Here is a 27,024-nt window from a genome sequence, read left to right as displayed (position 1 = left end):
TTGCAGCTATGTATGCTCACCTGCCTAGGTTCCAAATAAACTCACATACCTTACCATCCAGGGAAACAAACTACATTATATCAACAAAAAAAAAAACAAACAAACAAACAAGAACAACAAATTAAGGATGGTGCTATATTCTCGCATCTCATTGCTAAGCCAGTATGTACAAATATATAAAATTTGTATATTATTCATCTACATGATAGATATAAACAAATCTTTTTCATTATCAGTGAATACAATAAGTACAAATTAACTTTGCACCAAATAAAAGTATATATACTTCAGATTTTGTGCACATAAAAGAATGGTTTGTACTTCTGTTCACAAAGATTAGGCTCAGGATTATTACAAGAAGAATTCTCCACAGAAGAAATTTTCTAAGACTACAATACTGACTAAATTTACATTCTCAGAAATACAATGATATAATTTGGTTGCAAAGAGACTGTTTTAGCTTCCAAGAAGCTTCCTATAGAACAAATCTTTACAGTCACAACATTTTCATAAGTACACATGTATTACATATTTGAACATCCATACAGGAAAAATTTTGGACAGTTGTTTGGTAAGGAGATTTACACTAGCTTTACACTGATTACGTGAATGCCTGAAAACTATGTAGTTGTACACTAGTTTTGCAAATGTGTCAAGCTCCGGTATCTTCAGCACATAAAAACCAGTAGCATTTTTAGTTTAGAAAATTGCTTGCAAATACCTCACAAGAATTATGGATTGATGAAGATATAGAAAATGTATGCAAGAAGGGGTCGCGCATTACTATCAAGTTCCATGTCTCACTCCAACGTAATTACTGTGCTGCAGCAAAATGGTTAAAAATTGTCTCCAATGTTGACTGACTGATGCTGTACTCTGCTATTTTGAGCCTTTCTCTGAGGAGTGAAGAAATAATGATAGTAAGTCAGAAAGAATTGAATCATACCGCAATAGCATGTTTTTTTTGCTATAATACCACGGATATGAGATATATACCTGTGGTGCTCCAAGTGGCCGAATATGTCAGCTAGTGAAGAGCCTTCTCCATAAGGCAACTGAATTCAGAAGCATGAGTATTTTAACATGAGTGAGAGAGTTTAACAACATAAAGATCCAAGGATAAATATATAGATTATTATGGCTGTCAGTTAGGGAAATTTAGAACAGACCTAAAGGACTATTGCAATCATTTGTATCTAACATAACAGGAAAATTTCTTAACACATACAACCTTTGACAAAATTAGCCAGACCAGAAATCTGGCAATCCCAACATTTTAGGTAGACAACCCTTTGCAATAACATGTAAACTAGAAGCAAAATGTCTTTCAATGAAGAAAACTAGTAAAGTTTGATAGGATTATTCTTAAATAAAGTCCACGTAACTTTACACATTAAATATTGAAGGAATATTAAAGGCAACAAAATCCATTCATCTAATGAAAGCAGTGTACATGATCAGAAAAAAACATTTACCTGATATTTAACACTCAATCCATTGCATCCATGAAATGTGGCTCCAGGAAATGAGGAGAGGATGAATGAATCAATTAACAAGAACTTTTCTTTTGACAACCACCATTCGGAGAATATTCTCAATGGTATGCCGCCTATGAACAAAAGCATAAAGTCATAACACAAACAGTTCGCTAGCATTTATGGTTATAAAAATATGTCAATTTTAAAAATTGCCTCATCATGCTCAATGATGTACTGCCTGAGCAAGATACATAAAGCTTATAACTTATGAGCAGAATAGTTCACTAGCATTTATTGGCAGAAAATCCACAAATTTTATAAAGGGTTAATTTTTTGCTATTCCACATTAAGCAAATGAGAAAGAAGTAATATGAGTCAATGATAAGGTGCATATATGAGCATTATTTCATTTTTTTTTTTTTTCAAAGGAACTATTTGGGGACTCACAAGCAAGGAGACGAAAACACAGTTGAATATATGAAAACGGTGGAATTAAAATTATAAGTGGCATGAAGTTCCAAATCATTGGCTGAAGGAAAAGCAGGGCCAGGATCAAATAACAATTTTCACCATCTCTTTAGGGAGCTCATGTTAGTTTATCCGGATCAAAAATAGCAACATTAAAAACACTATCAGGAGAAAAGAGAAACGAGTGAATGACATTGTATAAATAGAAAACATTTACATTTTCAACCATAAGAAATATTGGCTAAATTCCGAAAGTATATGCCAGAATACCTAGAAATTAAAGAAAACAAATCCTTTCTCACTAAATGAATAAAAAAAAAAATTATGTTTTCACAATAATACACCAGCAATATTTAAGAGAAGTCAACGGAACTAGAAATATTGTCTAAGGCATGGAAATCCTTTAATGATGAAATATGGAAAATAAACATGCTTGTTTCATTACAATTACCTACTGAAGTTTGTCCTAAAAGAAGCATCCATCGCTCATGGGGAACAACAGGTTTAATGATAGGAAATATGGAAAGTAAATAAAGATTTTCAATACCATCTCGTGTTAGTTGTTCCGATAACTGCTCCTCAGAAATGCCGTCAAGGGCAGGTGTGGAAGATACAAGTGTCTGAACAATTTTTTCATTGCCTAGCCAACGTGCCATTAGGACTATCATTTCCCTGGTCAAACTGATTTCTGCCACATTATCTGATGGGAGAGTAGCACTTACGCCAATGCAAATTTCAAGGTCACCAAGAAGGCTTCTCGTATGACAGGGTACATCGAAAAGACTTTCTTGAATTCTTTTACATAAATTATTTGACTCAATGGAGCTGACCTCAGTAGGTTTAACCTAAAAGCAATAAGGCAGCATGTAAAGCTAACAATGCAGTTCACAATTTTCATGCAAATAAAATGAAATATGCTCCTTAAATACCTCGAGCTCAAGATGATTTCCAAAACGAGTTTTCAGATGCTGTGGACTCCCAATACATCTGAGTTGGCCACCAACCTACAATTTCAGGAAACAATGTATGTGAAAGATGACCAAACTAGTCTAACTGAATATGTTTTACTTATTCACAAGATAAAAGTCTGCATCTGAGACCAGATACCATTATCCCAATGCGCGTGCAAAGGGCCTGAGCTTCATTCATACTGTGTGTAGTCAAAATCACAGCTGTCTTTCCTCGTCTAGTTGATAAGCGAGAGATAACTTCCCACATAAACCGTTTGGCAACGGGATCCATACCTGTAATAATGAATAAAAGCAAATAGTAACTTACTATTACCCTGATGGATGATAACTGATACAACAAGAAACAACTATTCCTTTTGCTTCAGATTGATCTGAAGGAAGGATAATTCACCTTCCAGTTACAATCAATCAGTGGACAACAGAAACTTTGCTCATCTCTGTAGAAAATCTGAATAAATCTATTATTCCTGGGAATGACCTGTGATAATTTCTAAAGCACAATAATGTAACAACCTATCGGTTCATTAACCCTAACTATTGTTGCGTGGTAATTTTGTTTAAGACTTATGTTCAACTCAACTATAATTAGACTCATTATTTGTGCTCAACTAAGCACAAATAATGAGTTGGGCACAACTTGATTAGGTTAATCAGTTTTACTTGCCCATGTGCTAGGTGTAGCTCTAGGTAAGGTTGTACATGGCTGAGCTTAAAGCAAGTAACAAACTCACTCAAGTTTGGTTTGAAAATTTCCAACAAACTCATGCTCAAATAAGCATAAGATGGGCAACTTGAGCTTGACGTGTTCGATACTAAGATAAACACAAGTTTTGAGCATGGCTTGGGGCCTCAACAAAATAGCAGTAACTTATATCTATGTTAGGATTCAATGCTATGAAGGATCCAAAAGAGAAAATAAAGTTCTAAGCATTCAAATTGCAATCCACAATTACCTCACCCAACTCAATTTTGTAATTTGAAAATATCAGTTATATATATTTCTCAAGTATACTATTTAATCCATTCCAAGTCAAATTCAAACAAACCAACCAAACCTCAAGCTCAGCTCAAAATTAAATTCAATCTAAAAGCTTGAGCTTAAACCAAGACAAATTCAAATTCTTTGCATATTGGCTCGTCATTTATCAGCCAAGGTCATTAACTCCACTTGTTCCTTAGCATGTGCATGACCAACCACCTCAAACTAGTCCGTTTCTCAACAGTGATACTTCATTAATTAACCTGCGTTATGTTTGTTCATATGAATACTGCTTGTTTTTGTGTTCCATGTACTCTTTTATTGAACCATCATCTTTCAAAGAAATTGGTTCTCATCATCATTGCTAGAAAGCTATACAGGCAGAATTTGATAGTTTACATAAAACCCACACATGGGATCTAGTTTTGTTAGAATTATGTTATAATTTATATTTGGTTAATGGGCCATATTGGGCCCATACCACAAAACCCTAATATTTCTCTATATATATACTTGTACGGTTGTCCTCCTTTACTAATGAGATATACAAACTATTTATCCTATCTTCACATGGTACCAGAGCTCTGGGTTAAACCCTAGCCGCCGCCACCGCCACTCCAAATCCTAGCTTTCCACCCACCGCCGCCACCTCTACCGCCAGCCACCATTCATCTCTTGCCATTCTTGTCTGGTCTATGGGCACCGGGTGATGTTCCTCAGCCCTAACCAGTGATGCCCTTGTCTTGTTGCTAAAGGATTTGTCTTGTCGTCGTCATGTCTTCGTCTCATGATTCTTTAGTTAAGAATCTCCATTGTACCTCGCAAAAGTTGGATGGGAGAAACTATGCTTTTTGGGCACAGAGTTTTGAGCAGTTCCTTATGGCTCATAAGAAATCATCGTACCTCACGGCAGATCCGCCGGACTCGAAGGATGCCAAGTATGCTGATTGGCTTGCTGAGGATGCTACAGTGCGCTCATGGTTAACCGGTAGTATGGAGCCGGATATTGCCCGAAGTGTGGTGATGTTGACTACTGCAAAGACAATTTGGGAGATGTGCAGTTTGACATATGGAAATGAAAATAATATCTCTCGTGTTTTTGAGTTATATGAGCAACTGTTTACAGCCCGTCAAGGCGATCGTACCGCCCCTCAGTTCTTCACTCACATCCGTAACCTGTTGGACGAGCTAGATATTTACCAGCCATTAGTTCTTGATTTGGCTACCCTTCGTCGTTACCGGAATGAAGTTGCAGTCATCGCATATCTTTCCGGGCTCTCTCTTGAGATGCAAAACCAGGTGAAGGGCTCTATTCTCAGTTCTGAGCGAATGCCTGATCTTGCTGCTGTTTATGCTCGCGTGCTTCGCCTGTCTTCTACATCCACATCTCCATCGCCTGTTGTGTCCTCTGATCAGTCCGCTTTGCTAGCTTCTCGTGGCCGTGGTGGCAAAGGCTCCACTCGTGGTGGTCGAGGAGCTGGCTGTGATGATTCTCGGAATAGGTTTGTGTGCACCTTCTGTCGACGGCCAGACCACACTGAGGATCGCTGTTGGGATAAGCATGGTCGCCCGGCAGTGGCCAATGCTAGTACCGAGATGGTCGATCTATCACCCACTTCTAGTGCTGAACAGTTAGTCACTATCTCTCAAGCTGACTTTGCACGGTTCCAGCAGCTACAGGGCACAGCGTCTCACACCACAGTCTCTTCTTCTGTTTCCTCAGGTAATGCCTTTCTTGTTTCCAGGTACAGTTCCTGGATTATTGACTTTGGGGCCTCTTCTCACATGACAGGTGCAAAATCTTTTTTTCAAAACCTTTCTCCGTCTATTTTTCGTTCTGTGGCAATTGCTCGATGGTCGATCGTGCTTAGTGTCCGGAGAGGGAGTTGTGCAGGCTTTCTCTCAGCTTAGACTAAATGATGTTCTTTACGTACCTGAATTTCCTGTCAACTTGCTATCCGTTTCTGCAATCACCAAACATTTGAATTGTAGTGTAACATTTTTCCCTTTTCACTTATTTTTTTCGGGATCCGCAGGCGAGGGAAGAGGATTGGTTTAGGGGCGTAATCGTGGTGACGGGCGTGTATCGTTGGTGCGTGATGATATTCCTCGTGGTTTAGCAAAGATCATGCTCGACTCCGAGTCATCACTCATATGGCATCTAGATTGGGTCACCCTTCTCTTAGTCGTCTTCAGCAAACTTTGCCTTGGATTCGGGTCGAGTCGTTTCAATGTGAGTCGTGTGCGTTGGGTAAACATCATCGTGCTACCTTTAAGCGTTCTACTCTAGTGTCTAGTCGGTCGTTATTTGATTTAGTTCATTGTGATGTTTGGGGACCTTCTAAGGCCGCGTCGATTTCTAGTCATCGTTACTATGTTGTGTTTGTTGATTTTTCCCGAGTGTCTTGGGTATATTTGTTAAAAGGCCGTCGGTCTATTGCTGATGTCCTTCAAAAATTCATTTTGGAAATAAAAAATCAATTTTCCACTGTTCTCAAATGTCTTCGCACCGATAATGCTTTAGAATTTGTCTCTTCTGCTGTAAATTCTTTGTGTGCGTCCTTTGGGATTATTCATCAAACCACTTGTCCACACACCTCTCAACAAAATGGAGTTGCTAAAAAAAAGCATCGTCACATCTTGGATGTTGCACGCACTCTCTTAGTAAAGCGTAATGTTCCTATGTATTTGTGGTTTGATGCTATCTTAACTGCAAGTCTATCTTATTAATCGTATGCCTTCTGCACCCTTAGGGGGAGAGGTTCCTCTACGTCGTCTTCTACCTGATATCGAGTTGTTTCACTTATCCCCTCGTGTTTTCGGTTGTGTTGGTTTTGTTCAGGATTTAACTCCTGGTTTGGACAAGTTGCGCCCGCGTGCGCTTAAATGTGCCTTTGTTGGTTATTCCCGCACCCAACGTGGATACGATTGTTTCATCCGACTAGTCGGAAGTATTATGTGTCTATGGATGTCACGTTTTATGAGTCTCAATCATTTTTTTCTAACTCAGTTTCTCACGATATGTTAACTACGTCATCTAATATTGTTTTCCCCATCCCTCTTTCGGTCACTCCGCCTGTGCCTATGCCTAGTGTGACGCCTCCTCCATTGGATACAGATGATGGTCGTTTTGGACAGGTTTATCATCGACGCCAACGTGTACCACCGCAAGCTCCGCTCCCTCCGGTCCTCTCCCGGACCATGCAGATCCTTCTCTTCATCTTCCCATTACCTTTCGCAAAGGTATTCGTTCTTGTACTAAACATCTCATCTCCCTTTTTGTTTCTTATGATAATCTTCACCCGACCTTCCGCACATTTGCTCTTTCCTTGTCTGTTGAGTCAATTCCCAGGAACTACCAGGATGCACATTTGCTTCCACAATGGCAAACGGCAATGGATGAGGAAATGGAAGCCTTGAGATCTCATGATACATGGGAGCTTGTGCCTCGCCCTGCTGATGCCAGCGTCGTCACTTACCGATGGGTCTTATCTGTCAAGCACAAAGCGGATGGTACGGTTGATCGCTACAAAGCACGATTGGTGGCCCGTGGTTTTACTCAGACTTATGGTGTTGATTATACTGAGACTTTTTCACCAGTTGCTCGTCTGAATTCCATTCGCATTCTACTATCGGTAGCTATGAATCGATCATGGGCACTCTGTCAACTTGATGTGAAGAATGCCTTTCTTTATAGAGACTTAGTTGAGACAGTGTTTATGGAGCAACCTCCGAGGTATGTTGATCAGGGGGAGAATCTAGTATGCCAGCTCAAGAAAGCGATCTATGGTCTGAAACAAAGTCCTCGTGCATGATGGTTTGACAAATTTAGTGTAATTGCAGTTGTAGATGGTTTTCCCAGGTGTAATGTGGATCATTCTGTGTTTTATAAGAACACTTCAACTGGTTGTGTTGTACTTGCGGTATATGTCGATGACATCTTGTTGACGGGTAGCGATCACCAGGGCGTTCAAAGAACTAAGGAGCATTTAATGAAATATTTCGTTACACGAGACATGGGACGACCCAGATAATTCCTTGGTATTGAGTTTGCATATGCCAAAGGAAAGATGACGCTCTCACACTGGAAGTATGTGTTGGACTTACTTGAGGAGGCCGGGTTTAATGGGTTGTAAAACCGTAGAGTACACCTATCGAAAGCGCCACCACCCTTTTGGGAGACATCTTCCCAGTTTTCTCAAAGATCCCGGGTCAATACGGACGCTCGATTGGCAAGCTCATTTATCTAATCATTACTCGTCCCCGATATATGTTACGCAGCTTGGACTCCCCGAGTCGGGTTTATGCATAAGCCACGAGAAGCTCACCTGGGCAGGGGTGCTCGAGGATTCTTGCATATGTTAAAAGGAGCTCCCGAAAGGTCTTCTCTACAAAAAATCATGGTCACCTAGGCGTTCTGAAAGATATTCTAACTCAGGGTTATCTCTGGTGATAGAGGGACAGAAAAGTCTACGTCGAGCTTACGTACGTATGTCGGGTGGAAACTTGGTTACTGGCGAAGCAAGAAGCAGAATGTGGTTTCGAGATCGAGTGCGAGCGAGTACGGATCGATGGCACGAGACGACTTGTGAGATGGTTTGGGTGCGATCTTTTCTATCCGAGTTGGGATTCCCCTATCACAATACCTATGCAGATGTTGTGTGATAACCGAGCTGACCATCTTCATTGCAAATAATCCAACATTTCATAAGCGTACCAAGCATGTGGAGGTTGATTGTCACTATGTTCGTGATATGGTAATCGAAAGGGAGTCATCTCTACGCCATATACCCAGTCGTCTGAGCAGCTGGTGGATATCTTTCACCAAGGGTTTAAATGTTAAACTCTTTAGTAATTTATGCAACAAACTGGGCATGCTCGATATATATGCTCCAGCTTGAGGGAGAGTGTTAGAATTATGTTATAGTTTATATTTGGTTAATGGGCCATATTGGGCCCATACCACAAAACCCTAATATTTCTCTCTATATATCCTTGTACTCCTTTACTAATGAGATATACAAACTATTTCTCCTATCTTCACAAGTTTCATTGTTGTAAATGTACATATAAGATCAACACAAAAGTAGATGGATCACTTGAATGCAATAAAGCTCATCTTGTGAATCAGCGCTCCTTTTCCGAGTATGGTATTGATTATATGGAGACATTTGCCCCAAAGGAAAAAATTGATATCCGTATGTGTAATGATTGTCATAACCTTTTCTATCCATAGCTTCTTTTTCAAATGGATGACAAAATGCCTTCTTAAATGGAGCTTTGCATGAAGAGATAAATATGCATTCTACTCAAGGCTAGCCTCATGTTTAGGCAAAGTATGTTGTGTTTGCTAACCACTTCGTAGTCTCAAACATATGCCCTCATGCTTAGTTTGAGAAGTTTAGTTCTGACATTACTTCAGCTTGGATTCGCTTTCATTTTATGGTTTTGCTATGTTTATCCAACCTCTTCTTGAGGAAAAATTCTCCGACTTTTTATTTGGATGATACAATTATTACAAAAGATACCTCCTAAGTTATTGTTCTTCTTAAGTATCATCTTGCTAAGTTGTTTGAAATGAAAATTTTTTGGTCTTTTATGTTAATTCCTTGGCTTTAAAATAGGTCAATTATCTTGAGGGCATGTCATGTGTCATACAAAATATACATTAAATATACTTAACAAAGCTAGTCTTACTAATGACGAAAATACAGTTATCACTTATTTTGAGCATAATGTTAAACATTCTCCAGATGATGGCAAACTTTTGAATGACCCTATTAGATATCAAGAACTGGTCTGTTTTTTTATCTTGTAATCACTCATCCAAATATACAGTATGCTATGAATGTTGTCAGTTAGCTCAATTCTGCTTCCTGCAAGTCAATGGTCTGCTGTCACTCAGATTGTTTGACACATGCTAGATGCATATCATTACGGATTATCGGTAAACACTTTGTTCCACAACTTGTCCAACAAGGGGCTATACTTTTATTCTATATTTATACTTTTCTACATATTACTGATATGTTAAAAAAATAATATCATTTTGGCTTGATTCAAGTTTCTTCTAGGCAAATTAATGATGTTCACTACATCAATGGTTGAAGGGAAGGTGCTAAAATAGTGCTAATTAATATTCATAGTTATTGCTATATATTAATCACTTATTATCATAGTTTAGTTTAAAAAGATAATAATTTCCTTTGAAGTTATATTGATAACCCTAATCCTTATGTTCTTCTAATGATAATGTGGAGGCCTCTACTTTCTGTATTCAGACAGCTTTTAAGTTTTTAGATCCATCAACGAATTTCCAGTTCTCTTCTTCCTTAATTTGTTTGGTTAATTTTGCATCTAACAAGTAAAGCATACTATAAAACAGTACAACATAAAAGAAGGGGCTGCAAGACATAAAATAGTTACAGACAAAAAAAAGATGCTCTCAGCTGTGATTAATAAAATTCTGTTAATCAAATAAACCATCAATGCCTAAATTACGTTAAATTAGTTTCAAACCTGTAGAAGGCTCATCAAGAATCACAATAGGAGGATCGCCAATCATAGCAATTGCAACAGATAATTTGCGCTTGTTGCCCCCGCTTAAAGAAAATGCTGGTTTGTCAGCATGCTTTCTTAAGTCAAATTCTGTCAGCTTCTCATCAACAACCTACACAAGCCACAGATCATGATACTATGTTATATTCCAAGGACCAAAAATCAAGTTCAGCACTTTGGAGATTTATAATATTGAAATGGGTCATTTGATAGAAACTCTTACATCTTTTATGCTGAATTCGGGAACAGCCTTGATTCTTGCATAAAGCTCCAGATGCTCACGAACAGTTAGAAATTCTAACAGAGCATCAAATTGTGGGCAGTAACCAATCTGTCAAGAAGAACACTAGTCAATGGAAACCTATAATAAGAATTCACAAGAATAATCTTTGAGTGCAAGAGGTAGGGAAATGGAAACATGTTAATTTACATGACGACGGGCAGTCTTTGGATGTGCACGTATGTCATTCCCAAAAATATAGGCTGTTCCATCACTTGGATACTCTTCCCCTGGATAGTAGGCAATAGAGTAACATCATAATGCCAAAACTAGGTCGGTGAATATTAAGTTATAAAACAAAGGAATTAACAGTCCATGCTCAAGAAAGCGTTTTGCACATTCCAAATAGAAGTAGACAAGGTAGTATGAGTGTGAATTCAGGAAGTGTGGAAACTTGCAAGCATAGGCTTTATGTTTGTTGGGAGTTATTTATTTCTATTGTTTCAACATTAAAATATATCATATTTACTTATTCCTTTGATTACTTCAACAAATATGGTGTGCCACTCCTTTAATTACTTCAATAAGAATGGTGTACAGCTTGGTGGCCCTAACAAGTTAGAAACACTAAATATTTTGTTATTTGCTTCTTCATGTATCAGCTGTACCTGACAACAGCCATCCTTTAGTGTTCTTGTTGATTTTTGTTCTTGTGGTTCTTCACTCTTTTATAATTTACCAAAAACTGCTGATAAAAATTCACAACCTTATCTGTTCCACAATCTGTTTATGAGGCCCTAGCTAATGACGGCTGGTGGGCAGCAATGGACAATGAGATGCAGCCCTCGATTTCCAGCAACACATGGACATCGACTCATTTACCAGTTAGTATGCGTATTGTCAGCTGTCTCTGGATGTATACCATTAACTATATATAGGATGATCATGTAGAATGGCCAAAGCTATGTTGGTTGCCTAAGGCTACACTCAAACACCTAGAGTGAATTATCATGAGACAATCTCACCTATTGTCAAGCTTATTCAATCCGTAATCTCCTATTTCTTTGATGCAGTGCAAGAGAGAAAAGTTTCAATAATGAAGATATTGCTAAATCTTATTTGGAGCATAATGATTATTTTGAATTCAAAAAGACTAAAGGAAAAAAGAGGCCTGCGTATGATAAGAATCTTTCTCACCAGTTAAGGAAAACATTAATTTTCTTTTACTGGGAACAAACACAAGAAAACGAAGCAAACACCATAATTTTGAAGCTAAGACAAAGTTCCTAGGAAACCAACTAAGATGATATGTTAACCTTATGTAATATTGTTAAATGAGTACCAGTTAGCATTGACAAGGTTGTAGTCTTGCCCGCTCCATTTGTTCCTAGGAAGCCAAAGCATTCACCTGCTTGAACAGAGAATGTCAATGAATGAACTGCAACCTTGGCCAGATGATTTCTTCCATTAGGATAGACCTGATAAAACAAAATAATGGCCACTTTCAAATCTGAATAATCAGAAAGAAACCCCACCAAAAGTATAAACACATGGATATCTCTCCTCCCTGTGCAAGAAACTATATGAGAGTACCTTCCGCAGGTTATGCAAGTTTATTACGGCATTATCAGCGGAACCACTAAGTATCCTTTGCCTTTCCACTCTCACATCAACATCCTCATCAGACATTGAATAAGCTTCATTAGCAAATGATCCAAGAAGAGGCTGGGTTGAGCTCTGAGATATATCATGCTTGGTAGATCCATTCTTGTGCCACCACTCTTTGAATTTAGCAAAGCATATTTTGTGATGAGGTAAGAACTCAAGTGCAAGTGTGAGGAGAAAAAAGACAATACTCTGTTGCAATTAATAAGAAAGGAAAATTAACACAAATAAAATTCATAAACAGAGAAAAAAAATAAGGCAGCAACACTAAAGAAAGACGATAACAGAAACAGTTAAATTCTCAATATGCATACTTAATGGAAGCCATAGGACAGGATGGTAATTCACAATATGATGCTGCATACTTTAGATCAATGGGGAATGTTTCTCAAGTACCTTGAACTACTAATAATGTTAACATGAAGAAGAGAATAGAGAACCAGAATGCATCTAATGTTGGCTGATTGTAGGTGCAACAAATTAGTGAAGAAATAATGGTTTGTAAAGGACACACGATGTTGGTCCTATTCTAGATTAAATATTTTATTCATCAACATGAACACAACAAAATTTGCATCATGGCCTGAAACAAATCAGATGTTGACTGGATATTCTAATTAAGATGATACTAATACTATATAATGTGATAGTAGCCCATTTCTCAAAGTAATTCTTCAATCATTGGTCTTGGTATGTCATGAAGAACTGATGGGCAGGGAGAAATTTTTAATTTAAATATTTTACTAGGTCAAAACAATATCCACAAATAGAATACTCCAATGCACAACACTCTCAAAAACGTGGCATTTGAGGTTGAACATAAGGACTAACACCCACACAATAAAAACATCATGATGAAACATACGATTCTTTACCAACATTCAGCCCTCAATAAATACAAATAAAGCAAACTATTTTGTTAAAAACATCATCCAACATCTCCATGTTGAGCTTGATAGACAAAGTTCATTAACCACCTACTGTCTAAAATATCAAGCATGGCTGATGATTAACCAACCTCCAAATGCATGAAGAATTTTTCATGATACTAAAATATTCCTTATCATTGTAAAGAAAAACATTTCCTAATGTACAATGATTGGAATTATGTACAAAATAGGTGGCACGAATGCTCCATTGTTTTAAAATGGGTTTTGAAAAGGTACTTTCTAAATGTTGAACATTTGTCCTACTGAATTTTGACTAATATCCACCAAAATGGAGGACAAAAGCCAAACTGACTTTATAAGCTGAAAATAATTCCCAATAAGACTTGAAGTTTCCACATATAATCTAATGTTACAGGAATTCCCACAAAAGAGTCTTTCATTATGTCCAGAATTTTTTCATTATAGCCAATCAACAAAACTAAGGAATGATGGGGAATGGAAGGTATATAAGCTGTAAATATCAATGGAGCAAATAGCATTAGCAACTAAAACCATAAACCATTGGAAATATATCATCAATAGCTATTTCAGTACAAAAACATTAAACCGCAGACCAACTTTACAGTTTACTTGCTGTCAGAACCATGATCTGATTGTCATTCAATAGAAAAATTTTTAAAAAAAAAAAGCATAATAGAATGAAAAAATGTGATTATAAAATATTAAAAATAGAAGCAAGGATAAGCACCTCCATAGCTAAATAAACTATCGAGGCACCAGTGACATTCCAGTCAAGACTGCCGCTCCCAGAACCCCTTTTCATTTCTTGCCGCCGGAGAGCTAGTGATGCAAGACCATCAGCAAAGCAAAATCCAGGAAAAAGCCGAAAGAAATTCTGGAAAACATGTAATATGTCAGGGTAGCAGCATTTCATACTGCACATGACAAGTTAATGACAATAATTTTATGCTTAGTGTGTCTAAGCGCACATCATTGATATTAAGCAAGCCTCAACAGTTAATTGGCAATAAATTAAAACTCTTATTTCATTGGTCTCCGTATTTTCAAAATTCATGTTCCAAACAAAAAGGCTTAGTGGTAGGTAGAATACTTGTATTGTGAAAATTTTATCAGTCATCATTAAGCACAAACTTTAGATAATTTGGCAAAGATGATAGATTTAAAATCAAAGAAATAGATCTAGAATCAAGAATGAGTATTCTACAAGTGGAAGGAACTGATGCAGGAGGCGGATAATGATTTGATACAAGTTCAGATATTAAGCAGCTAATACTTAGCCTTGAGCCGGAATCATTATGTATGCTACTAATTTCTAAAGCCAAATCAAAGCCATAATTCTGATGGTCTATGTCAGTCAAAACCAGGTTAAAATTTGGCTGGAGTTTTCATAAAAAAGTTATAGTTGCAGTTGAGCCACATTACAAAATGTTTATGAGCATTTAAGGAAGAAATGGCCATTTTAAGTCTTCATGGTTAATTGAATTATATAGGAATTTAAAAACATCATATATGAGACAATAAATACAGCTTTCAAGGGGCCTTGTCCTTTTAACAATTCTTTCCCTCATGTACTCAAGGATCCATCACCGAAAGGAAAATAAAGATAACATCTCTTCTCCCATTTTTTTCTTGTTACTTTATGGTTCCATATAAGGTGATAATGAATCAAATTGGTACATGAATCTACTTAATTTGTTTACTTCGTGGTTACAGACTGATCTATAGTTCCATATATTGTCAGCTTAATTGTACCTAATACAAAATTTTGACATTGAAAAATACAACAAAAAACAGAGAAGAATTCCAGAAATTAAGCTAAAAGAAAAGGATTCTGCTATAACTTGAAGACGTATCAGCATATGTGTGCAAAGGATAAAGTGTTTAATAAAAGTACAATGACAACAATGGGGCACTACAAGTGCAGCAATGTGATGTCATAATGACTCAAATGTGCATGTAGCAAAATCCAACCTTTAACAATGTATTTGCCCTTTTAGTTGATTCAATTAGCCCCAGAAGGAAAGAAAAGACCATCAGAATGAGTCCACTGAGAAAGTGCACCAGCAAAACCACATTCTGCAATTTGAAAGAGAATATTTCTCAATGTTTTAAAGAAAAAAAAAAACCCTCAAAGCATAGTCCACAATTGGGAATTACCTGTGCAATTGAATGGTCAGAAAAGAAAAAAGTAAGGCAGTACGTTGATGAAGCAATTGCTGATCCATATTCCAGAAAGAGGGTAATCGTTGGCATGAAACTATCCTTACCAATAAATTGATTTAGATCTACAAAAAGGAGATGAAATCATAAGCTCCATCACATAATTTTGTTCAAGGCCATGAAATGAGTGAGCTACAATACAATAAGTAAGACTAAAAAGGACTAAAATTCCTTCGAAAATAGTGCATTTGATTTATGAACTAGCATGCCATCTACAATAGAACAAAAAAGGAACATTAAAAATAAAGCATCTCACTGCCCACCGAAGATATAAAATAGAATTATTGCAAATGATGTTGGAAACAAGAAGCTGATGAAGTCCCATAGATATGTTGATGCCCAATATGATAGTATAGAAACCTGGTAGGAGACCAATTATTATTAATCACCTAATCTGAAAGCAAACCAGAAACAATATGAATGAGCAGCATACCCCACTAATCAGCTGCTGATGTTTTGCTTTGACCTCACGTTCCTAAATAGAGCAAAATGTATTGCTTTTAGAGCTAAATGGAAGAACAATATGACTTACAGTAAAAAGAAAATAATTATATGAATAGTAAAATAACAACGGTTAATTAAGATAACACAGCTATGCATGCTTAAATCCAAACTGAAAATTGGAGAATGGCACAGTGATGGTCTGTGAGTTTATTAAACAGTAAAATCAAGATTGTTTTGGTTTCCCTGCACACAACCCCTAAATCTTATGAATTTGAAACGTAAATAAATGTTCATTTAATTAAGAAGATAATGGAATTATTGATATATAATTTACTTCTTCCTTAGGTCAGTGCAGTTAAAATATGTCTTCAGCTGTGCCTTCAGGGATTGAAGTCACTTTTGGTCCTAATACTTAACTTCAACAATCATTTCCATCCCTGTGCTCTGCATTTTTGTTCATTTTTGTCCTTGATACTTACGATGCAGACAAGCAGCATATAGTTTGAACTTTGAAATACAGGGTTGTTGACATGGCATGTCTTGTTGGTCACTATGCATGTCTTGTTGGTCACTATGCCACAGCAATGAGTGAATCAAAAATCAATTTGCCCTTTTTTCAATGTTTTTTACACTTGGATTTGTGGCAACAAGATACCATGTGGAAAATAATAACTTTTGTTATTTTTTGAATTTTTTTTTTTTTAATTATGATATGATACCATATGCTATGTTAATTGCTACAAATTTTCTTTAAAAAAAATTATAATGACATGGCATTGTATATGACATCATTTTGCCTGTGTCCGCCATGTCAATTTGAGGGATGAAAATAAACAAAATTACAAAGTACAATGATGGAAATAAACCGTAGCATAGAGATATTGTTGGAAATATAATACCACATCGGTTGTGTGATAGAAGTGTAATGGGTTTATATATAGGTATAGGGGTTGAGCCACTAAGTCTTGAGACTTTTTGGTGTAAGACCCTAAGCCCATCTAGAGCCCATATAGGGCCCACTAATATCAAAAATATAAAATCTAACATGGTATCAGAAAGCAATATAGTGGAGCCACCGATGTAGTACAAGTCCATATGTGTAGGATCTCTGAGACACAAGTAGTGTACAAGTCCACGTAAACAGACCTCTGGTGTACAAGTCTGTGCAAGTTCGACCGAGTTGAACTTGAGGGAGAGTGTTGGAAATATAGTACCACATCGATTGTGTGATAGAAGTGTAATGGGTTTATATATAGGTATAGGGGTTGAGCCACTAAGTCTTGAGACTTTTTGGTGTAAGACCCCTAAGCCCATATATGGCCCACTAGTATCAAAAATATAAAATCTAACATATATAATTGAACATTAGAACATAATGTAGAGATCAAAAATGGCTTTATCCACATTCAAATCATAATTAGCTTATACATTTTAAATGAAAAAGAACAAACAATTGGCAGCTACTATATGATAATTAAGATAAGTGCAATTTGATATTTATAGGCACAAAACCCTTTGCAATTAAGTGGGGCAAAAGAAACGGAAAAAAAAATGATTAGCAAACCAATCAAAAGAATAACCAACCATAAAAGATGTGAAATTGTCCATAATTTTTCACTTAAAAAATTATGATGAGCTATGTTTGAAAACCATACATATGACAGGCTGAAAAAATTCATATCATACTGCGCCATTTATCAAGTTCTGACAAACTGCTGATGCACAGGAAGTCAATCCAAAAATTCAAGTTTCATGAGAACATATACTTGATAATTAATTTAAGAAAATGATACATATACTAATTTCATGCATAGTATAATGCACATGAGAACAGCAAAGCATTTAGACCTAAATCCAGGAGACTTTCAAGGATGCATGGATTTGTTAGAAAGACGTAATACTAAGAAGCTGAACACTATAAGCTCAAAGCAAAAGTAAATAAAGAAGTACCTTAACAATAGCCACTGCAAATGATGCCGGGATGAAAGAGAACGCAATATTAACAATTATTGCAGCAGAGAATGCATCAAGATCCTACAAAAGTTCAGAAGCATCATATCAGAATAACATAATATCTTTTAGTATTAATTCATGGAACATCCTGGATATATGATACCAACTTGCCTCAATGGATATATGATATAACAAATTTCATTGGAAAATCAACATGTATTATATTGCCATGAACTAGCAAAACATGTCTAAATATGCGCCTAGACTAAGACAAACCTTACATCTGAAAAATAAACTAAGCTTATTTCTAACTAGGGCTGAAGCCAAATTACTAGCACACTAAAATCAACTGTCTTTGACACAAGAAATTTTGCAAATTCCTATAGTAAGGTCATACCCAGCAAGAGATTATCCATTACAGTTTCCAACTAAAACATATTTGTAAACCTACACCATACATATTACCAAAATTCTGAATTTACTACATAGAAAAAAGAAACAGTGAAGTTAATTAAGTTACAAGTCCACACTCCTATCTTAAATGCTTGTTCACCTAGTATTGACAATTTAGATTACAACAACTACAGAAACAATATTTTTTGGCTAGACTTTTCAAAAGCAAAGCCAAAAGAAAAAGTGAAGCGACAACTTGGATTGGAAAATTAATTCTAGTTTTCTCATTTTCTGATATTATTTCCATTTGTTTCAATTCTAAATAGAACAGTTAGTTTATATGTATATATATTGGCTTCATAGAAACATAGATGTGAGGTAGACAAAGAAGCATAAAATAGCAAATCTAAATAGGATGTATATAAATTAATAAATACATACATGGCGTTGCAAGTGTTGTGACATGGTCAATGGCAGAGGGTGATTACGTGTCTGAATCGTCATATTTTCATTTTCTGTTGCTAGCCTCAGAATGGCAGAATTGACCACGTTGATATAAGTTGGTGCTGCATGCTGACAAGAATTGTTGTGAAGTACTGTAAAACCTAAACTTCCATCCTCATTCTGGTCATCCATTACAACGGCACCATACCTTCAAAATAAATAATAAGATCAAGGTAATTAACAGATCATCGATTTTGCTCAGAAAGATAAGAATATACTCATTTCAACCAAAAACAATAGAGTAACGGATTGGCATGCTTGCCACCTCAGCTGACAATATCAGTATACAGTCAATCACGACTCAAAAAAGAAGATAATAATTTGATGTATCCAGATGTTGACTTTCCACACAAATTCCCCTTTCAGGGCATAAAGCAGGCAAAAAGCTGTGACATTTTCCTCTTCTATCAAAAGAAGTCCAGAACAGATTTAAGACGCAGGGAGAAAGTTGTGGCTATCAAACAGTGAAAGCTAGTTAGGATAAAATCAAATATACCTTGATTGATAAGATTCATTCAAACTAGTTATAAGATATTCACTCATGGAAAGAAGGACAGGGCCTAAATTGGGCCCAGCCGCTTTAATAGCATCAGCCAGGGTCTTTTCTGCATCAGGAAATTTGAAAGACCTTGGTTCCTCTTTCTGAATCCAACCACCTTTCACATGAGATGCAACCTGTAAGTAAGCAAGATTCAAAACATACTCTCCAGAAATTAACTGTAAACAAAGTACCAGAATACTGAAAAATTGCTTGAAAGTTCAGACCGAAAGTAGATTAAACAGGTTGGATCACGCGTGATTCAAACTCCATTCAATTGGTGTTTAGTAAGATAGCATTAAAACTAAAATATTCTGAGTTGAGATTGTTTTACTTGGACATAATTAGATATATTTATTTAATTTTCCTCAAGTTGGTATCTTGGGCCACATCATATCAAAATGGCTGTTTACCAATCATAATCAAACACTTGATACAAGCTAAACTGGACTAGATCAAAATTTGAACTCCCCTGGCAGGCTCCAATCTACAAAGGCTTGATCCTATCCACTGAGAATCAAGAATCAAACTCAAACCATGCACTATGAGGTTAAAATTTTAACTGTGGAACGAACCTTTTCAACAATAGGGCGGGATAAATTGAATGGCATTGGTCCGCCACCACCTCCACCACGTAGTAAAGGATTGAAATATGACGTTGTCAGAGTTACAGAGTACTGATCAGGATGAGATTTGAGCTTTAGAAAAAGCAAGCCAAACAGCAAAAAAAGAGCTGGAACAAGAAGCTGAAAAACAATTGTTCTTCGATCTCTTCGAGCAGATATGGCTCTTTTAATAAAAAGAGCTTTCGAATGTTTCCAAAATGTGGTACCCACAATAATACCACAGCTACAAAACCTACTTGTAATGTAAAGAATGGAACTGCAAAATGTTGCAAGCATTAAACTGCAAGCTCTTCCAATAGCTGAGCACATCCGGCCCAAATATTTAGCATAAACTCCAAAGCAGAATTTCCAGGCTGATGATTTTGAAAGGCCGTCGTTAGAGGATTCAGAAATCATACTCTCAGTAACAGGACGATTTGAGTGATATATAGTTTCTTCATTATCATCAAGGCTTTCTCCTGTCACCCTCAAGAACACCTCCTCCATTGTTGTAACAGAGATTCCATAACTCTCAATTCCATGACTATCATCTTTGTAACCAGAGATACAATTGGAGATATTATCCGGCTTTCGTATGCAGCTTTCTATTTCTCGAAACATATTCTCGAACGAAGATGATGACGTAAGTGGAAGTCTGAAAGAAACTTCTGTGCCAACCTAAAAAAAAGCGCAACAACATAAAACGATATTATAGTTAGACTTAAGACAAATAACTTATGTTAGCAGAAAGAAACGTAAAAGGAAAGGACAAAAACATGAACATCCCCACATACAGAAATGAATTTGAAGATTCCAAAAATTAATTTTCATTAATGCAACGCACAAATCATAAACAAAGAAAACAAAGATGTGAACACAAAAAAATTACAACTGTGATAAAATTGCTGATGTTGTAATTCAAGAAAACAGTGACTTATAGCGATTAGAATAACTAAGGGCATAGTGTTGCTCATAATTCTTCAGCAATAATATCCAAAGATGGCATTACTCATGTTCATACAGCAAGAAATAATTATATGCCCAAACACTAATGGCATTCTGAATTATGAAAATTGATTTTCCTCTTGATGCTCTACAACCACGCATTCAGACAAATTAAGATGCATCACACACTGAATGCAAAATGTTTTACAATACAACTACTATTCTGTCCATCAACATCTCATGATTTGCTCGCATTTCTGCACATGGATACATACTCAAACCAAATGAATCTTTCACGCAGTGTGTTAGATCTGTATTAGCACAACACATTTAAATATTTGGAATGTTAAAAATCTTACCTGTTGATTAAGTGGTCAAAGAAATAACATTTCCTAAAACCGCAACATCATAATATGTATGACAAACATAGTTGAGGTATATGATATTACCATTAATATTTTAAGATCAATAGAACAAGTCCTAATGTGGATTTGAATCGAAGTGTTCTTTTAAGAACCTTTTGAAGTTTTAATTTTACAATCGTTCATGGTGTGATTTATAATTAGTTAGAGCAATAATAATACATGTTTAAAGCATAAGGGTATTAATGTCTTTGGTTATGTTTAGAAACCCTAATCCTACTCTTAGATAAAAAGAGTTGTGCATCAATTGTATTTTAATGTGAAAGACTGTTCTTTTGGTCCGAATACATCCTTTCCTTGAATAGTTTGTTCACTTGTTTTGAGATTGCATTAACAATATTAGAGCTTGGTTTGTTTGGTTTATTTGCAATGTGGCTAGTTAAAAAAAAAAACTAGGATGTATCAAATGGGCATACCAAGGTAATTAATAGTCCCACATCAGTTACTTTAGAAAATATGGATTTGAATATATACAAGACTAGGTCTCTCATCCTATTGACTTGAGCATTTGGGTTGAATCGGATTCAGATAATATATTTAGTTCGCATCTAACATATTAGAGTAACTATTAGTCCCATACTAGTTAATTTAGAAAACATGGAATTTAATATATAAGCTTGGTCTCTCTCCCGGTCAAACTTAAAACTTTTGGGTTGAATCAGGCTTAGATAATATGTTTGGCTTGCATCTGACATATTAGTAATAGGTTGTGAAGAACGAGAAAATATCTTAATTGTGGTACTGTGTGTGGCACTGTAGCAGCAGTGGTGCTGTTTAGTAGTGTAGCAGTTCTGGGAAGGATTTGTTCTTGTCATGGATTTTCATAATCAAATTAAAGTGATTAATGTTCATTCCAATAGTTCCAACTACAGACATTGGTCTTATGTGATGACCAAATTTTTGACAGAACCAATAAATTGAACCATAATGATGGATCTTTATTTATATACCTATTCTTTATAAAAAACATGGTAGTTCCGCAAAAACTTTGTTGAATCATGAATAACGCCTACGAAAGTGGTGTATCATTAATGTGGACATCATCACATGAATCAACAATGCTGTTACCAAGGATATTGGTTTTCAATTATCAAAATTTTCAACTAACAAAGTTGCATGGGATTTTCTAACAAATTTATGCATGATTATTATGCCAAAGAATATCAAATACAAAGACAAATACGAGTTGTTCACCAAGGTGACTATTCTATTCAAGATTTTATACCAAATTAAGATGTGGGATAAATTAGCTTTTGTGGAGCCCACTAAATTGCAAGCAAATGAGGCTTTTTTCAAATAAAGGAAAAAAACAACATTTGACTCAATTGCTTAAGGCATTAAAAGAAGATTTTTGAGTCTGCCAGGGGTTTTCCTTTACATCACACACTCTTTCCTACTGTTGATGCAACTATTGCAGAAAAGATATATTTCACTGTCTAACATATCTTGTATTAGTAAATCTCAAAATTCTTCCATTGTTGTTGCTAATATAGGCTCCATTCATCTCACAACAAAACTTATATCTAAAATCACTTCAGAATCTTCAGATGAGTGTGGCTAGCCTATTCCCATGAGAAAAGGCATTGGAAGAACTCTTGTCCACAACTAATAGAGTATGGGCATCCTCAAGGTTATGGTCGGGCCCGAGAGCATAGATATGTTCCACATTAGGCTTACCCAGTCTATGTTTTGGCAACCATAATGCAATGGACGTGAGCAATGATTTTCTGCCAATATGTTGTCTGATGTATTTGCTTATACCTTCTTTACTTATTGGAGTATTTGAACAAGAAGTCCAAACATTTTTGTCAATCAACTTCAACAACTTGGTTTGCAAAAGGTTTGTGATCTTCCCACCTCGCACAACGCAATGGACGTGAGCAATGATTTTCTGCCAATATGTTGTCTGATGTATTTGTTTATACCTTCTATACTTATCAGAGTATTTGAACAAGAAGTCCAAACATTTTTGTCGATCAACTTCAACAACTTGTTTTGCTAAAAGGTTTGCGATCTTCCCACCCCACAGAAAGTCCTACTTCAGATAATCTTTCTACCACTTGGTTGATTGATTCTGGCACCACCAATCATATAACTCCCTTAGATCTATTCTGGACCACTTAGTCTTCTTCTATTGATAATCCCCAACCAATTTATGCTATTAATGGCTCTATTATACCACATCAAGGATTAATAGTCTTATTTATCTCACCTTACTCTCGATCACATTCTGCATATTCCCAAACTTACCATTAGTTTGTTATCTTTTAGTCAATTGGCTGATCTAAGGTATCATATAACCTTCATTGCTACTTCTTGTATTGTGCAGGATTTGCAGATAGGTTTGGAGATTGGGATAAACTGTAAAGTTTTCGGCTTGTATGAATTGGATCACCTACACATCTAACATTTGGCTACTACATCTAAAAAATCTTCACCTTTATCTTTTTTTTGAGTTAAACACCTCAGTCCACATTGTTTTATTTATGGCATTCTCAGTTAGGACATGTCTCTAAATTTACGTTGGAGAATTTGGTTTCTATAGGAATCTTAGGAAAAATAAATTCTAGTGATATTTCAAACTGTTGTGGATGTAAATTGTCCAAACCTTTTGCTTTACCTTTTAATAATAGTCAAACTATTTCCTTATCTGCTTTCTGATTTAGTTCATTCAAACATTTAGAAACCTACACCTATGCATACTAAAGGAGGTGTGTGCTATTATGTGTCATTTATTGATGATTACACGCGTTACACATGGATTTACTTAATGCATAAGAAATCTGAATTTTATAGTATCCGTCTCTTTTTTTGCAATTATAGGCACCCACTTTGGGAAATCAATTAAATATTTTCATCTAACACTGGAGGAGAGTATCCATCTAATCAATTCACTCAGTTTTTAGCCATTGAAGAAACAATTCATCAAACTTTTTGTTCTTACACTCCTGAACAATAAGGAATTACAGAACATAAGCATTGTCATATTATAAAAACTGCCAAATCATTGTTACTTCTATCAATGTTCCATCTATGCTCTTGGGTAAAGCTGTTTTAACTATCATATCGTATTAATTGTGTTTCTTCTACACTCACTTCCAGTCTTTCTCCTTTTCATACATTGTATGGTTTACCACTGAATTATTCTTCTTTATGTGTTTTGGGTGCACTTGTTTTGTTTTGTTGCCTACTCATGATGCTCAAAATTATGCTAAGTCACATATATGTGTGTTTCTTGGTTATAGTGTTGACAAAAAGAATATTAGTGTTTTGATCCAAGTACTAATCGGTTACATGTTTCTCAGCATGTAGTCTTTTTAGAAATTATTTCTTTTTATTCATCAAGTAATACTTGGTCTGCTTCTAAATCTCATAGTTTGGTTTTTATCGATCCATTCACCAATGATGCAACACCTACCACTCTTTCTGAGCCACCACCTTTCATTGCACAAGTTTATTCGTCGCCCTAAAACAGCAGTACAGGATACTGAAGGTGATCCATCTTCATCCAGTCAAGGGGATTCTACAGGTATCTCATCTCCATCTCTATTTGTTAATCCTATTCCACCTATTTCTCATCCTATTCAGGTTCAACCATCTCGTACTCATCTGCCTCCTGGTAGGTATACATCATTAAATTGCTTGTCTTTTATTTATTCCTCTAACTATTGCTTGTTTTTATAATCCATACATTCTTTCGTTGAACATTCATTCTTTACAGAAGCCTTTTCGCATCCCACTTGGAAAAAAGCTAAGAACTTGATGCTTTATATAAAACTTACACATAGGATTTTATGTCATTAATCCCCAGGTAAACATGTTATTGGTTGCAAGTGGATATATAAGAGTAAGACAAAAAAAAATAGATTACTTTAACACTATAAAGCTCATCTTGCGGTTCTAAGAACTACGGCGTTGACTATACAGAGATTTTTGCTCCATAGTTAAAAATGACTTCAATATGTGTTTCGATAGCTATTGCTTCTTCTAATCAATGACTTCTTTTCAAATGGAAGTAAAAAATGCTTTCTTAAATGGAGATTACATGAAGAGCTGTACGTGTGTCCTCCTCTACGTTTACCCCACACCAAATAACAAGTATACCATCTTTGGAGAGCACTTTGTGGCCTTAAACAAGTGCCTCATTCTTGGTTTGAGAAGTTAAGTTCAGCATTACTTCAACTTGGCTTTATTAAATCACTTTATGACTCAGCTTTATTCACTTCTACTCCGTCTTGTGGCAAAATTCTTTCATTTTTGTACATGGATGATCTTCCCATTAATAGAAACGATTCGAGTGGTGCTTACTGTCTTTATTAAAAATCACCTTGCAATGTTATTTGAAATGAAAGATTTAGGTCCTCTATGTTATTTTCTTATCATAGAAGTCGTCTCATCAACTCATGACTATACCTTGTCTCAAACAAAATATGCCCTTGATATACTTAACAGAGCTGGTCTTACTGATGAAAAGAGAGTAGCTACTTCTAAGTACAATGTTAAGCTCTCTCAAAATGATGCTACACTTTTGAATAATCCCACTCAATAGTCAATATCAAGAAGTAGTTGGTTCTTTAGTGCATCTCACAGTCATTTATCATGATATATAGTTTGTTGTACATATTGTTAGTTAGTTTAGTTATGCTCCTCGTACTACTCATTGGACAATTGTTCTTCAGATTCTTCAGTATTTGTGAGGGACTTAACATTATGGATAGTTATTCCCTCCATCTTCATCTTTGGTTTTGCATGCCTTCTGTGATGCAAATTGGGCTTGAGATATCATAAATTATTGTTCCACAACCGGTTGATGTATTGATTATGGAGATTCTTTAGTCTCTCAGAAAAATAAAAACAGGGAGTCATTGCTAGAGGTTATTTTGCAAAGTATCACCCTATGGTGTCTACCACAGCAGAGGTTATTTGGCTTCATTCACTTTTAAATGCTTTAGGATTTTGACAATATATGCCTACGCCTTTTCATTGTGATAATTCATTTTCATGAGCAAATAAAGCATATAGAAATTGATTGTCATTTTGTGCACCAACATATTATCTACAAGATACTATACTGTTCCACATGTTCAGTCCTCTATGCAGATTGTTGATATGTACACCAAAATCCACACATTGGCCCGTTTGGCCTGTTTACAAATTCTTTTAAGCAAACTCTTAAATTTTACTTCTTCTCCATCAAGAAGAAGAAGAAGAAGAAAAAGAAGAAGAAGATAATAATAAGAATAATAATAAGAATAAGAATAATAATAATAATAATAATAATAATAATAATAATAATATATGTTTAAAGTACAAGCGTATTAATGTTTTTGAGTTAAGTTTAGAAGACTCTAATCCTACTCGCTTATTTCAAAAGGGTTGCGCCTCAATTGTATTTTAGTGTGAAAGGCTATTCTTTTGGTTCAAATATTACATCCTCCAATAGTTTGTTTGCTTGTTTCGAATTGCATTAACAAAAATAAGCACAAGACTTGTGACATAAGTTTTCAGGGATAGATGGCATTGACTACTTGTAGGTTTGGAGTATGGAATATTGCTTCTAGAATTTCTATAAGAGTGATCATATCCAAATCCTATTAATAATATATTAGTTCCTCGATTTGTAAATGGAAATCTGGCAAACTATTATTAATGAAGTTTAACTGCTAAATATTTTTTCAACGGTATTCAAATCCAAAACCAGTATGTCAGCATGTAGATATATTTAAAAGACATGTTAAAAAGATAGATTG

General features: G+C 35.7%; 1 protein-coding gene across 1 annotated transcript in view; it reads right to left on the bottom strand.

Annotated features, from left to right (window-relative positions):
• Window positions 1-258: 258 nt before the first annotated feature.
• Window positions 259-27,024, bottom strand: part of LOC120263577 (ABC transporter A family member 1) — a 42,068-nt gene continuing 15,302 nt past the window's right edge. Inside the window, 20 exon segments of the mRNA XM_039271538.1 lie at window positions 259-896; window positions 997-1,055; window positions 1,476-1,609; window positions 2,494-2,791; window positions 2,876-2,950; window positions 3,054-3,190; window positions 10,416-10,566; window positions 10,678-10,785; window positions 10,885-10,964; window positions 12,017-12,152; window positions 12,268-12,531; window positions 13,978-14,124; window positions 15,222-15,326; window positions 15,408-15,535; window positions 15,734-15,830; window positions 15,904-15,945; window positions 17,865-17,948; window positions 18,702-18,912; window positions 19,261-19,439; window positions 19,878-20,585. Of these exon segments, the coding sequence (XP_039127472.1) occupies window positions 815-896; window positions 997-1,055; window positions 1,476-1,609; window positions 2,494-2,791; window positions 2,876-2,950; window positions 3,054-3,190; window positions 10,416-10,566; window positions 10,678-10,785; window positions 10,885-10,964; window positions 12,017-12,152; window positions 12,268-12,531; window positions 13,978-14,124; window positions 15,222-15,326; window positions 15,408-15,535; window positions 15,734-15,830; window positions 15,904-15,945; window positions 17,865-17,948; window positions 18,702-18,912; window positions 19,261-19,439; window positions 19,878-20,585 (3,225 nt within the window). The 3' untranslated portion in view covers window positions 259-814.

This window comes from Dioscorea cayenensis, chromosome 6 (assembly GCF_009730915.1).
Source record: "Dioscorea cayenensis subsp. rotundata cultivar TDr96_F1 chromosome 6, TDr96_F1_v2_PseudoChromosome.rev07_lg8_w22 25.fasta, whole genome shotgun sequence".
In the NCBI taxonomy this organism is placed as follows: Eukaryota; Viridiplantae; Streptophyta; class Magnoliopsida; order Dioscoreales; family Dioscoreaceae; genus Dioscorea; species Dioscorea cayenensis.
The sequence above is the reverse complement of the archived record's forward strand: the minus strand, read 5'-3'. Positions and strand labels throughout refer to the sequence as shown.